At 45.7% G+C, this 13420-nt stretch overlaps 1 protein-coding gene across 1 annotated transcript in view; it reads left to right on the top strand.

The window, feature by feature from the left end:
- Positions 1-8973: 8973 nt before the first annotated feature.
- TMED7 (transmembrane p24 trafficking protein 7) overlaps positions 8974-13420 on the top strand; it is a 60037-nt gene continuing 55590 nt past the window's right edge. Inside the window, exons 1-2 of the mRNA XM_085632638.1 lie at positions 8974-9210; positions 9714-9910. Of these exons, the coding sequence (XP_085488764.1) occupies positions 9746-9910 (165 nt within the window). The 5' untranslated portion in view covers positions 8974-9210; positions 9714-9745. The remainder of the gene's footprint in view (positions 9211-9713; positions 9911-13420) is intronic.

Raw genomic sequence — 13420 nt, 5'->3', positions numbered from 1 at the left:
TGGTGTTATTATCAATCTATGTCTTGTGTAAAATAAAGCATCCTAGTAAAAACAATTTGTGCACATTTTATCTTGGAAAATTGTTTTTGAGCTGTATAAACAGCCTCTGTCATTTAACCACACCCACTCACAAACCTGCAGTTTACTAAACACTCGTATTGTGTTGAACATTATTTGCCAGATATGGCCCGGGATATGCGGGTGGCAGTCGATTATGTAGTGTACCAGATTCCAGAAATTTCTGTCAGGTGGTGGGGGCCCGACATCTAAAAAACATTCAGCTGGGGGGTCGGCTCAACCTACAAAAGTTTGAAGACCTCTCTGATTTAAGAGCATCCTGTACTTTATTGTTAACAAGGGTTTTCCATTTCAGGACTCAATAGTAGTGCTACATTTGTGCGTTCAGTTTCTTGAAATCTAGGCCACTACTAACCACATACTTCCAATTACCCAATAATAGTATTTACTTTATTTAGTCAGGTCAAAAACTAAAATTAAGGACGCTATATTAAATTTGTTAACACCTAAACAGCTCCTTTAAATACAGGTGAAGACATCGCCTTAATAATTTCTTATAAGGTCCACAGGCGAGACCTATCGGCTATGCCAGTGCTTCTGTTTTTTTAAGGCACGGGGAGATTAAGTGATTTATACGGAATAACAGGATGGTTGAGTCACCCCCAGACCCGAACGTGGTTCCCCAGTTTTAGAGTCAGCCAACCTAGCCGTTAAGCCACGCCCTCTCAAATGTTCAAGTGTGTATATTCTGGAGACCAACATAACCCAAAACCAGAGGTCGAAGTGGGCGGGAATGGAAGGGCACGGCGTGCCCCTACTTATTTAATTTAACAAAGTCCGTTCCCCTACTTCTTCATTTAAAAAATGCGTCCCAGGACGACAGGAATGCTCTGAGTTTAAAAAAAAAACTACAGGATCATCCAGGCCGGTGTGCTGCATAGCGAGGAAAGCCTCTGCAGTTGCCAGGACCCCCTCCCCCTTCCCCACTGTATCTGTGGGCAGGGACCTGCCCAGCAACACTGTAGGAGCCGTGGTGCACTGGAGGAGCAATCAATCGGCACAAAAACCCGGCTACCTCTGATGGGCCCGGCTGTGCAGTGATTTACACCTCATTTAGTGAGGAGGCCACCTGCCTGCCCCCACTGTGACCAATACAATGGACACATTAGGACGCATTGGCGGCCCTGCCCTTGACCTCATCTGCCCTTTATTTTCCAGCTCACCCAGACTGACAATACCACACGGAAAGGAAGAGGACTACATGTGGAATTCGTGGCAGACTGTGCTCAAACCTTGGTGCTTTTTAAAAATAAATGTGGAAAATGTTTAATGTCTTATCTGCTGTTTTCCGTATTATATTTTATAAAATGTGTACTGCTTCTCTGTCTATGTTCAGGGATGTGGTCTTTTTGAAAATACTGTTTACCCTTTTCTAAGGATATAACATAAAAGCAGCCCGAGGTGTCCATTTCTGTGACACCCGAGCACCAGAGCCCCTTGTGAACCTCATCCAGGGTCTGACTGTGAAAACAAATAAGCCCTCGCTCCAAGGCCGGGCTGGTGTACTGGGCATCGGAAGGGAGGCTGGTTTTATTACTGGAGGCTGCAAAACCGACCCCCAGTAACAAAACCCACAGGGCTGTCCAGCACAATGACTCACTTCTCACTCTCAAAAACGCAAAAATCACTGCAGGATTCCTTCTAAACCCAGCAGATTTCAGGCAACAATAAAAGAGTCAAGATTTATATCTCTGGTGGTTGATCTTCCTGTTGGAGAGGGATTGGAGTATTGTCTATTGCCAGTTTTGACCCATCCATTGTAGCGCAGAGGGTTAAAATGCCTGCTGCAAAGAACCTGTACCATACAAATCACAGAACTGTATTTAATGGGCAAAGCTCAGTGGGTTACTGCTTTTGTCACAGAGAGCTGCATGCAAACTGCATGGTGAGGGTTTGGAAGTTATGTTTTTTCCCCAGTCATTCATTATCCTAATACTGCTAAAACTGGTTTGTTTGGGAAGAAATACATTCTTATTAGAAAATTCAACTATTGTGTTACATTTTGAACCCTCGGGTTGTGTTCCAGATCTTAAAAAAATACCAACCAGAATTGATGGCATGTGAATCCTAACACCTTGTAGCCCCTTTTGTCTTGTAAACATTTTCTAAACATTGATTTACACACGTATGATTAATTGTTTCTGTATGTGTGCATGATGTCAAGTGCTCCAAGTCCCTCACTGGTATGAGAGGCACTATAAAACAATTTAAATACATGTGAAAGAGAGCCAGTGGCGAGATGAGGGGCGCTGTTGGAGGGTGATAGTGAGGGAATCTTTGATGGGCCCCAACAAGATTGTCGTATCCTGGTGCACCGCAAGGTCATCATTTACTGTTCTCTTAAAGCTAATACAATGGAATACATAATACAATGTGTTGTAGAATGCACCATTTATGTAATTTTTTCCACATTTTTCTAGGGGAGAGAACACCCTCTCCCCGTGTCCCTTTTGCAGTCATCAGGCTTGCTTGCTGCGTTCGCATGCATCACACTGTGCAGGGGATGGACACAAATTTGCCAGGGCTGCCTTGGGTTCCCAGTTTGGCCCTATCTGGCACCAAATTAAAAGTACCCCATTTAGCAAATGAGATATCTAAACAAGCATTGGCAAAGCCAATAGGTCTTGCCTTTAGGACCTCTTAGGTTTGTGATTTTGTTTTAGCAATGCATTACAGCCTAACTAATGTACGATTGTGTCACCACAAAAAATAAAGTTGGATGTATCCTTCACTGCCCGAATGAAAATATAATTTTGCCTTTTACCCTCAAGAGCTCTTTCAAGTTTTTTGTGGGTAGGAGAGTTAGCAAGCCAGACAGTTCAAAGGGTATAGTTAGCAGGACACTTGAATACATAATGTTGATGTTTGAGCAGCTAGCTGGCTTACATGAATGTGGAGGAGCCCTGTGGGTTTCTGTGAGTCAGATCAGATTTTCCTCAAGAATCCCTTATTCTTCTGAGCCCTGCTTATGCCCTTCCTTGCTGTCCACGAGTACACCAAAGGAACACCTGTGTACACTAAGAGCACAGTTTTCATGTCCTCAACGTTTGAGGCAAAAAACACTCATTGATTTCTAAACAAGGAGTGTAAAAACGAAAGTAGCCATGTCGTTCCTGCTTATATTTCGCATGCTTTACATAATCTTCCTGTGCCTATGAGTGTTTGCTTTTTCCAGGATGTTGTTACTTTTTTCAGGCAGTGCGTAATTTGAATTGAGTCACAGCCAGGTGTTTATAATGGGGCAGAATTGGGTTGTAGCTGAAGGCAGTGCAAGTGTCTCTCAGTAGGACAGAAGGGTGCTCAGGGAGGATAGGATGTGGCACTACGGCCAGAGTTTCAAAATCTGGAACTGGGAAATCGGGCTTCATGACCAGTCCACCAGACCACTCTCCTGAGGGAGCACATTCCCCTACTAGACCTTAGAAGGCCATACTAGACCATAGAAGCCCTGGTCTCTAAGCACCAGCAAGTGGACCCTACCGGAGACCACTATGGGTTAACCTTGAAAGCCTGTCCATCACAATCCATACTGAAGTTCACCTACAGTCTTGCGGGTAGGCCTACGAAGCAGCACACCCTAGAACAACAGTGACTTTGTCACTGAGGCCACAGGATCCTTGAGGCCAGTCCGCCTCACACATTGGCCTTGTTCCAGCAGTATTAATGCAACTCACCAGGGATTGGCAATGCAGGATTTGCATGCACACCATATTAAGGGGCATGTTTACAAGGGCCTTGCATCATGCTTGCACCACGGAACGTGGTAAATGCACGTCACAAATCTGCAAGTCATATTTATGAAGCCACGCAAAGCCACTTTGCATGGCTTTGTATGGTTTCATAAATATGGAGTAATGCAACACAGCGCAAATTGCTGCTTTGACTTACTCTGCCACAAGGGAGGCGTTGCAGTGGGTGTTCCCACTCAACTCTCAAGGACTTGTAAACCTGGGACTGATTCAAAATCTTACGCCTCCCCAAGGGAGGCACAACAAGGAGAAAAATCTTTATTTCTCCCTGTTTTCCTCTTTCTATATGTGCAGCACTCATACAAAGAGGAAAAAGCCTCTCAGGTTTGCTTTTGTGCACAAAAACAATGCTGCATGCAACGGAGGTACCCTTGCACCAGGGTGTAAGGGTGCCTGCGTTGGCGCTAGGCTGACGAAACGGCACCAGCACACTTGGAAAGGGCAGGAATGCACCGTATTGGATAAAGACGGTGCATTTCTGCCCTTTCCCTGTGAAGCAGGGCAGCACAGCAAAGTAACTTGATGCGTTGCACCACCATTCCCGTAAATATGTCACTAAGTTCTCAAACTTCACGGTGTCTCTTTGCTTCAAGCAGCAAGCACTTTTAACATGTGCTGCCTGCTTTTAGGCCGCTGCAATTACGCAGTAATGGAGGGCAAAATTATGTTGCAGTGTTGACTAAATTATGCAGCAAAGAAAGACTGCAGCTTAATGTGGTCCATTTTCTGATACTTTGTTATTTTTACATTTTTACACTTACGAACAGTCTCTGCAAAGCTTTCGCCTCATTAATAGCAGCCCTGAGAACGTGACCAGTCAACCTTTGTAAAGGGCCTTCCACTTCACAGCAACACAAGTCACGTTGTTTTGATCCATTTGAGATACAAACAAATTTTTAGGTAAACCCATCAGCTTAGGAAGCAGATGGTGCTTTATGTGGCAAACACAGCAGAGTTATAATTATGTGGAAAACATTTGCAAACTAGGATATTTTGCCATTCATGTTTGAACTTCTCTCATGCAGTCTCTGGTGGGTGGTATTCCTAGACACCTACAGTGCTCATGGAGAGACAAAGGAGGAAGGTGCCTAATAGTGATTGCAGAGGATAGTAGCCTGTAGGGGAGAAAATAGCTGATTGAAATAATCTGAGGACCACTACCTATTTTTGACTCTACCAATGTTTGAGTCTCATAATTTCAGAATTGATGCATTTGCAATTCTGATTGCTATCTAACTTGAGTGGTAATTACACAAACTACTCATAAAATAGTTGTATCTCATTCATCAGATACTGCTAAAAGCATCTGCAAAACCAACAGGTCTGGGTTGTTTTAGAGTGCTAGGTCTAGATACAATAACAGGAAACTAAGAGGCATCTAATGCTGGCTTCATGACATGTTGCGTGAAGCATGTTGCAACACATGAATACAATTTTGCATTGACCGTGGGGCGCAGAATGATGTCATCAACAGTGCTCCCCAACACGTGGGGCTTCCTGTCATCGAATCTAAAGCCAAATGTTATGTTCAGAAATGGTTAGAAAAAAGAGTGGAGAAGTGCTGATGAAAGAAACTGCATGGCTCGGACACAAATGGCTTATGATTCCACCTATAAGCGTATTTGGGACATTCTGTGATTGAATACGTATCCCACATTGTAAATGTATTTTAATGTCAATAACTCATCTATTAAACCTCAAATAAACGTGTATCTATTGGTTGCATTAAATAACATTATAAGCTGTAACTCGTCAGTGAAATGCCAAACAGACTAAAAATTGGGATGTTTTGCTCTTTCTACGCAGTGTTGCCAGATTTTTAGACCAGTCCCAAGCCCAATGCAGCTGAAATACAAGCCCAAAACAAGCCCAATCAGACCAGTTCCAGCCCAAAAACCAGCCCAAATTAGCAAGTGTCCAATTAAGCGCAAATCGACATCAGAACCAATTTTAATGACAAATATACATTCTATTCAATATACAGATGGTGGGAGGGTGTTAGCAGCAAGGCACATACTTTGCATAAGCTTCATTTAAATAGTTTTTATCATTAACATGGCCATGGATGCAAGGCAACAATAAAAAATGTCCAGCGAACTGGTGAGTAATGATCCTGCTGGAGAGCAGCCCTTTGCCCGTTTGTAGTTTTGAAATGCAGATAGGCTGCATTTTATTTGGATAGCTCAGTGGGTTACTGCCTTTGTCACAGAGATTCTTGTGTTACTTGCAGTTCAGAAATTACAATCCTAACATAGGACAGTGACCTATGAACTGTCATCAAAGAGCTGCATACAAACATGGATGGTACAGTTAGACCTTTTTTTGTGTTACTATATAGTTAGAAATTCCCCAGTCTTTCATTATTTTAATGTTGCTCAAATGAGTTTGGGCCGATATACATTTTTATTAGTAAAGCCAACCCCCAACCACTGGGTCATTTATGAGGCGCAAAAAAATACTTTCGCACTAGCGCGCCGCTAAAACACGACTGTACAGAAATTACAATCCTAACATAGGACAGTGACCTATGAACTGTCATCAAAGAGCTGCATACAAACATGGATGGTACAGTTAGACCTTTTTTTGTGTTACTATATAGCTATATAGTCTTTCATTATTTTAATGTTGCTCAAATGAGTTTGGGCCGATATACATTTTTATTAGTAAAGCCAACCCCCAACCACTGGGTATGCTTTAAACTTCGAGTTTGTGCTTTCCCAGCCCAAACCCTCTCAAAATATACTGCCCAACAGTATGGATGACATTTAATTCCTACACCTTGTAATCCTCATTGACTATGTGACATTCCCTATAGACTAAATGACATACTTGTATGATTCATTGTCTCTGTATATTGTGTGACACCCTACACTGATATGAATAGCGCTATACAACAAATGAAATAGGGGGGGCTACACACATGAAGGAGGTTGGTAGCAATGGTATCTGCTGAAAAAAGAGGTCATTGATGAGGCGCCAAAAAAGACTTTCGCACTAGCGCGCCGTTAAAACACGACTGTGTCTGTGTGTCATCATGATGTCAGTCTCACTGTCACTCAGGCGCGCAACACCCATTGGACTCACAGGGCTTCAGCCCCCCCACCCCGTCGTGTGTGGCAGCCCGGGATGAGACACCTTCCCGGGCAAAAAAGCAGCCGCACCCGAGCACTTCACAGGTCTTTAAAAGACCATTTGCATGTTACTGAGGCCTTGCTGTTGTTTCGCCCCTTCTAAGAGCCCCTGCAGCTCCACTCTGCCTATTGCTTAAAGTTCAGCCCCCCCCGAAATTTTTGCTCAGCCCCCCCCCCCGAAATTTGGTTCTAGTTGAGCCTCTGCTGTCACTTACCTGGTCGGCGGTCGCTGGTGAGTCACGCGGTCACAGGTGGTGGGTGGCTGGCAGACTGGACACTAACGCGTACGCGTCGCTGCCTGGCAGGCTGGCGGCACTGCTGGCAGCAGGGCAGGCACGGACCGGTGGCAGTGACTGGGCCTGGCCGCTGGCGGGGCTGGCTGGACTCTGAGTGACTGGACTCAGTGACGGGTGGGGGGCGCTGGAGTGACTGGGGCTGAGCCTGGGGTTGGAGTAGTGACCGGGGCTGAGGGCTGAGCTGGAGCGAGGACCGGTGGGCCTGGGGCCTGGGCCTGGGCCCGGGCGGCTGGGCCTGCTGATGACGGGTCGTCGTCGACGTTAGTTACTCGTCTGCCGGACTCCTGTGAGTGACTTCTCTCTCCTCTCAGACTCTCTCACGTCTCTTCTCACTGCAGTGCCTGGCCTGCGGCCCTGCGCGCACGACGCTACTGCAGCACAGTACTGTTGGGGTGACTGCCTGGGTCAGAGAGAGTCAGTCTACGTCTCTACTCTCAGTCTCTCGTCTCGTGCTCAGTCAAGTCACTTGAAGAGAAGTTCAACAACATTACACTGCACACAGAAGTCATCAGCATGCAATCGCCGCCGAAAAGACCGGCGTGCTCGGCCTCGTACTCACGTCAGCCCCCGCATTTATGGGAACCGCGGGGGCTGACCTAAAATTAATTCCCTGGGCCGTCATTGGTAGCGTTTTCGCGCGCTACACCACGACGGCCCAGGAGACCCCCCACATTGGCTAATAATTGCCACGGCCACCACGAGGGGTATGGTAAAAGTTAGGTGGTGTGTGACATCACGTCCGTAGAGTGTGTGTGCACTGTGCTGCTATGCAGAACACACAAGAAGAAGACTCAGACAGACTTGTAGTTGGTGTGGCACTGGCAGTGGCACGTGACGCAGGCCCGGCAGCCGCAGGCAGCACCAGCAACAATGTAACAACTAGTATAGTAGTCAAGTCAACTACTTAGCCAATGGCAATGGCAACTGCAACATTGACCAATGATTGTTGCGTTGCCTGGCTTGGTTCGTTGTTGGCAAATTCTGAGTTGCTATGCTACCTGCCTGCTGTGTGTGGCTGGCTGCCCTGGCCTGAAGACGACGTGACGTCACTTGCAGACAGTGCTGCCTCTCTCAGGGTAGGGGGGTAGGGGCCTAGGGGGGGTGGGTGGGCAATGCTTGCTGACTGCTGGCCTGGCTGGGACGCTGCGGGGGCGGGGCAGAGACAGAGACTCAGAGAGGCATGATGCAAGAAGCAACGCGCAGGTGCATAGATAGTGGTAGTGAGCGTGGGCGCCCGCCCAAGGCCAGTATTTTCCGCACAACCTCACAAAACCAGCCCAAAAAGTAGCCACCCGCCAGACATGGGTTTTTCCCACACAACTGGGAAAAAAGTAGCCCAATTGTGCGGGAAATAGCCCAATCTGGCAACCTTGTAGCCCAATTGTGCGGGAAATAGCCCAATCTGGCAACCTTGCTTTCTAGCCACACCTCTGACTCCGCCCACTGACCCAATCCTTGGAATATTCCCGCCCCCTGATGCTCCGCCCACAGTTCCCCTACTTTTTTTCCCTACTTCGACCACTGCCCAAAACACAAGCTGTTAGGCTAAAAAAATATATCTAGGTAATTGCATGAGGTAAGGTATGATAAACACTACCTATCTAAGATGGCTGCCATCTACACAGGCACTCAACGCTGCCCACTCCTGTCGTGGGTAATGTATGCAATAATACGTATGGCACCTTGAAGTGGCCGTTTTCCGGTGAGGAACGTCCCACTTTCACTTCTACATCCGCGATGCAAGCGTTCACAAAACACTCGACGAACAAGCCTGACTCTAACATGGAGGGCTTCGAGGCTACTTTTATAGTCTCATTTCTATTTCAGTGACAGAAACTCCACTTGTGCACTAAAAATCCACGTATACAGGAACCTGTTTAGCGCTTCCGGAAGCCTTTCGCTTTCCGGCTCCCGTCTCATCTGCTGCAACCAGCGCCCGGGGTACCGTTGCAAGGGGTGAGGCATTGCCCATATACCCATCTCTTATCGCATGAACCTGCCCCCTTTGAACACCAAATCATGCATCCCTTCTCTGAGTCAACCTGCTATTTACTCCTCCCTCTTGTCACTGATCCTCCCCTAAAAGAGCGGCATTGGACCCCCCCATACACCCCCAATTTTTCTTCGTATATATATTTATTGGGTGGGCTGCCTTTGTGCGCCACGGTTTTCATCGTCTGTGTCTTATCTTTATTGTAATATTTTCTGGTTGTCTATTGTACTAGTGTTTGAATTGAACAGCGCGTTTGGAAAACCAATGTATCTTTAAAATGCACCATGTGTTAAAGATCATTATTAATTATGTGTTCGAGTATACATATACTTGTGTGACCATTGAAGAAAATGCCGTTAGATCAGGTTGAACTCTATTATATGCATACTGTAAATATTTTTGTTTAATGTCAAGTGACGTTTGATTTAGATACACCCTTTACAACAGTTGGCTTTTCCTTTCCTAGCTCTTCATATCAAAGCATTAAACGTGGTAACTATGATGCTGTTGAGGATTGCGCCCATATGGAGATTCGTTTGCTCTTTCCTTCTTTTTCTGGGTTACGCTGTTGCCTCGGAGATCACGTTTGAGCTACCTGACAACGCCAAGCAGTGCTTCTATGAAGATATCGCTCAGGGCACCAAGTGCACTCTGGAGTTTCAGGTAATGAGCTATTTTGTACTAGTCCACCAAGAGCACCAAGCCACTTATAAACCGGAGCTTTTAGGCAAGGAGTAGGGTGGTACCCTAAGAAAACCGCTTCGGCGCCTCGTCATCGTTTTAAAGATGCTATACACTTTTCGTCCCCATGCGTTTAGGCTATGTTCTTTTACCATGACAGCATCTATTAGGTTAACTGGCCAAATCCAGGGAGTGGGACTTTGGTTGTGATTGCTGGTCTTTGTAACGAAACGCAAACATTAGTTATGCCATGGTGAATAAACATCGCACTATAAGATCCGCACTAGGGGAGGAGTGAGGGGGCAAATCCCTGGCCAAAATTGCTTGTGGTGACTCCTTTACCTGCTCTTGTACGTTTTTTAAAGACCTGTGTAGCCAATGGTTCATTTTAATTCACACAAGTGCAATGCGTTCTAAACGGGTACCACTTCACATTAGCACATTATGGCTGCACCAGTTACAAAAACAAGCATTGGCATAGCTAATAGGTCTCGCTTTTGGGACCTTATAAGTATTTAGGTATGCAGCACAATTTCCTTGGTGCAACAACACTAACTGTTGCACGGCTTAACACTAATAAGATCCCTAAGGCGAGACCTATTGGCTATGCCAATGCTTGTTTCTTAGAAGGTGCCACGACGGGGCTAAACCGTTCCCTTACATTCCGGATGTAATGCAGACTTCTTAAGAGATAACTCTGTTAACACATGGGGCGATGCTGTCTGAACAGAGACTGTACTAGACGCCCTTGAACGCTGATCTCCCTGCCTGGAATCCACACCAGCAGCTCAGCGTGATCATTTGTAACTGGACTGTTATACATTTCCGGTTTACTGGAGGGCAGAGGGGGCCTTACCAGATAGCGTGAATGGCCTCAAATTAGGCATTGCCATTGGGAGTAGGACAAACCCCCCGCCCCCCACTATCCCCATTTCTGCTCCTACGGACCTATACTACTGCTATTCATCTGGGGTCACGCTTAAAGGACAGAGGGATCCTGGTGAAGATGAAGAGACCGTATTGGGGAAAGAGTGAAAATGGTGAGAAGTGAGGCCATAGATAGAGCAATAAACAGTAGTGGCAGCTGGATTTAGTGGCGGAGAGGAAGACGCAGTGATGGAGAGAGTATACGATGACACAAGAAAAAATTACAGGAATAAATGCATACACAGTAAGAAAGAGGGACAGAAAATGGAGTGACTGAACAAAATAAAGTGACACATTTAAGTAGAGAGGAGGACAAGGAAGGGGAGATCGTGGGAGGGCGGAAAGACCAGTAGGGTGAGAAAGAGGGCACGGGAGAGTGGGAAATGTAGACGGAAAAGAATATAGTGACTGAATGAATAACTGAACGGAGAATAAGGACAGATAGTGATAGTGTGATAGCGATTTAGAAGAGAAAGTGACGGGAGATAGGGTGTCAGGGGAGCTCACTGCATGTACTCACACCGGTCACTGCTTCCCACACTCTCGCTAGGCCCGGTTTAATCTGCAGCTGCTCCACTGCAGGACCATGTCTGGATCACCGGTTCAGCACTATCCGGGCCCCTCTGCCTCCCCCTGCTCCTCACAGCTATTTAAATATTCCAGCCCTTAAAAAGTTACACGTTGACCTTTGTGTGCTGAATGGTGGTATTTAGCTCATTAATTATAACAAATGTTAGCCACAAAACACCAAACAATACCATGCTTGGAAGCCATCTTAACCAGGATGAATCCATGTAAAAATGAACTGTAAATAGTATTGCAATGGGCTGAACAGACGTTTAGGCACATATTTGTTTAACTTAAATAACAAAAATGATGCATTCTATTAAAAATACCATAGCTTTCATTCAATGCTAAAATGAGCGAAGGTGTGTGATGGGGAGGATACATTCAGAAAGCTCCATATTAAACATGAAAGTGAAAGCGGATTTCCAGAGCAGTCTCCTTTTCAAGGGGTACACACACAGCAGGCACAGTCAGCAGCAGGCAGAAGTGAGCAGTGGCAGAGATACTGGTGTGAGAAGCAGGCGCGAAAATGATTGCGATCAAGCGCGGCGCGCAATGCGCTTAATGAGCCTCTGCTCGTAAACACGCGCACATGCACGCAAGCTGTAGGCAGGCCATGGTAGCATTTTTTTTAAGCCCTCACTAAAAGTCTCGCCAGGCCAGCGCATGCGCTGGGTCAGGCGAGACCTAAAAACAAACTCACTCGCTTGTACCATGCTGTCTGACAGGGCCTCCTAGTCCAACTTTAATAGTGCTATAGGACCTGTAATCTCAAAGAACAGGAGTTTGGACTGCTCTTAAAGCGCTTGTAATGAACCATTAAGATATCAAGCTTGCTTCCATCATACATAAAATAAAAAAAACAAAGATGATCTAAAAAATACCGTAAAGACATGAATTGTCGGACTTCAAAGCAAATTAATGAACCAGCCCCTGGGAAGATATTCGTGGTGTCTTGCATACTTCTGCATGCAAGGTCTCAGAACTTATCTGGACTGTTGCTGTCTGCTGATTTGGCTTTCGGTAGATATGAGCTTCGGGTTCATTCTATGTGAAATGGGCTTCCTGCAATTGCTGTCAGGAAAGTACCCATATTAAGCAACTAGTTCTATTCTTAGGCTCTGTTGGTGAAGCCTGTGTTGTCAGTGACCTCTCCCCGCCCCCAATGCTGTAACACTGGTGTAAACAAAACACCCTCCCTTAAGATGGAAGAGCCTACTCCCAACGTAACCTTGATGCAGGGTACCTAAGCTAGATTGTTGCTGGAGTTCGATAGGGAGCTAATGATGCCAGTCAAGGCTTAGTCAAGTGTATACAAAAGAAATTCTACCTGGCGGAAGCTACTGGAGTCTCCTAATTCTAAAAGAGAAAAACAAAATGGCAAAAAGAGAAATCTGTGCATACAGTAGCCCCTGGTATTTAAATGTTCTCATTGTGAAAGGGCAGATTCCCGTTAGTTGCAGTGTAGTTGGGCAATGGCAGAAGTGGGCAGAACCTTCAAATGTGAATGACACAAAAACAGACCAGTGGGTGAACAGGGCAGGCTAAACTCCTGTAAGTATGTCGTACATATAATTTTAGTTAACTCAAAAGGTACTATCTAACACCAGACCGAAAATGACAGCTTGGATAAAACACAGCTTAACTGATAATTATAGCCCTATTATCCTTTTACTTGCTCTTGGGAAACTCGCAGTGGATTATAGCTAGGTAGCTGGCCCACAATTTTGAAGATGTAACTGACTTGATACCTGGCAGATTGGATTCCTCCCTGGTTGGGGAAAAGAGATTGCTTTGTCTGTTGCAATTGAACGCTGAACCTTCTTCAAGGCGACTTTACTGCTTTCAATCGGTGTGATTTGTCAGTGGTATTCGATACAGTGGATCATCAGATATTTCCAAGTCACCTGACTGCAGAGCGCATTCAAGGCTCAGTGCCAACATGGTTTTCCTCCTTTCTCGAAGGAGTGACTCAGTTGGTAGCCCTTCCACCATACT

Source organism: Triturus cristatus, chromosome 2_1 (genome assembly GCF_964204655.1).
Source record: "Triturus cristatus chromosome 2_1, aTriCri1.1, whole genome shotgun sequence".
In the NCBI taxonomy this organism is placed as follows: domain Eukaryota; kingdom Metazoa; phylum Chordata; class Amphibia; order Caudata; family Salamandridae; genus Triturus; species Triturus cristatus.
The sequence above is the reverse complement of the archived record's forward strand: the minus strand, read 5'-3'. Positions and strand labels throughout refer to the sequence as shown.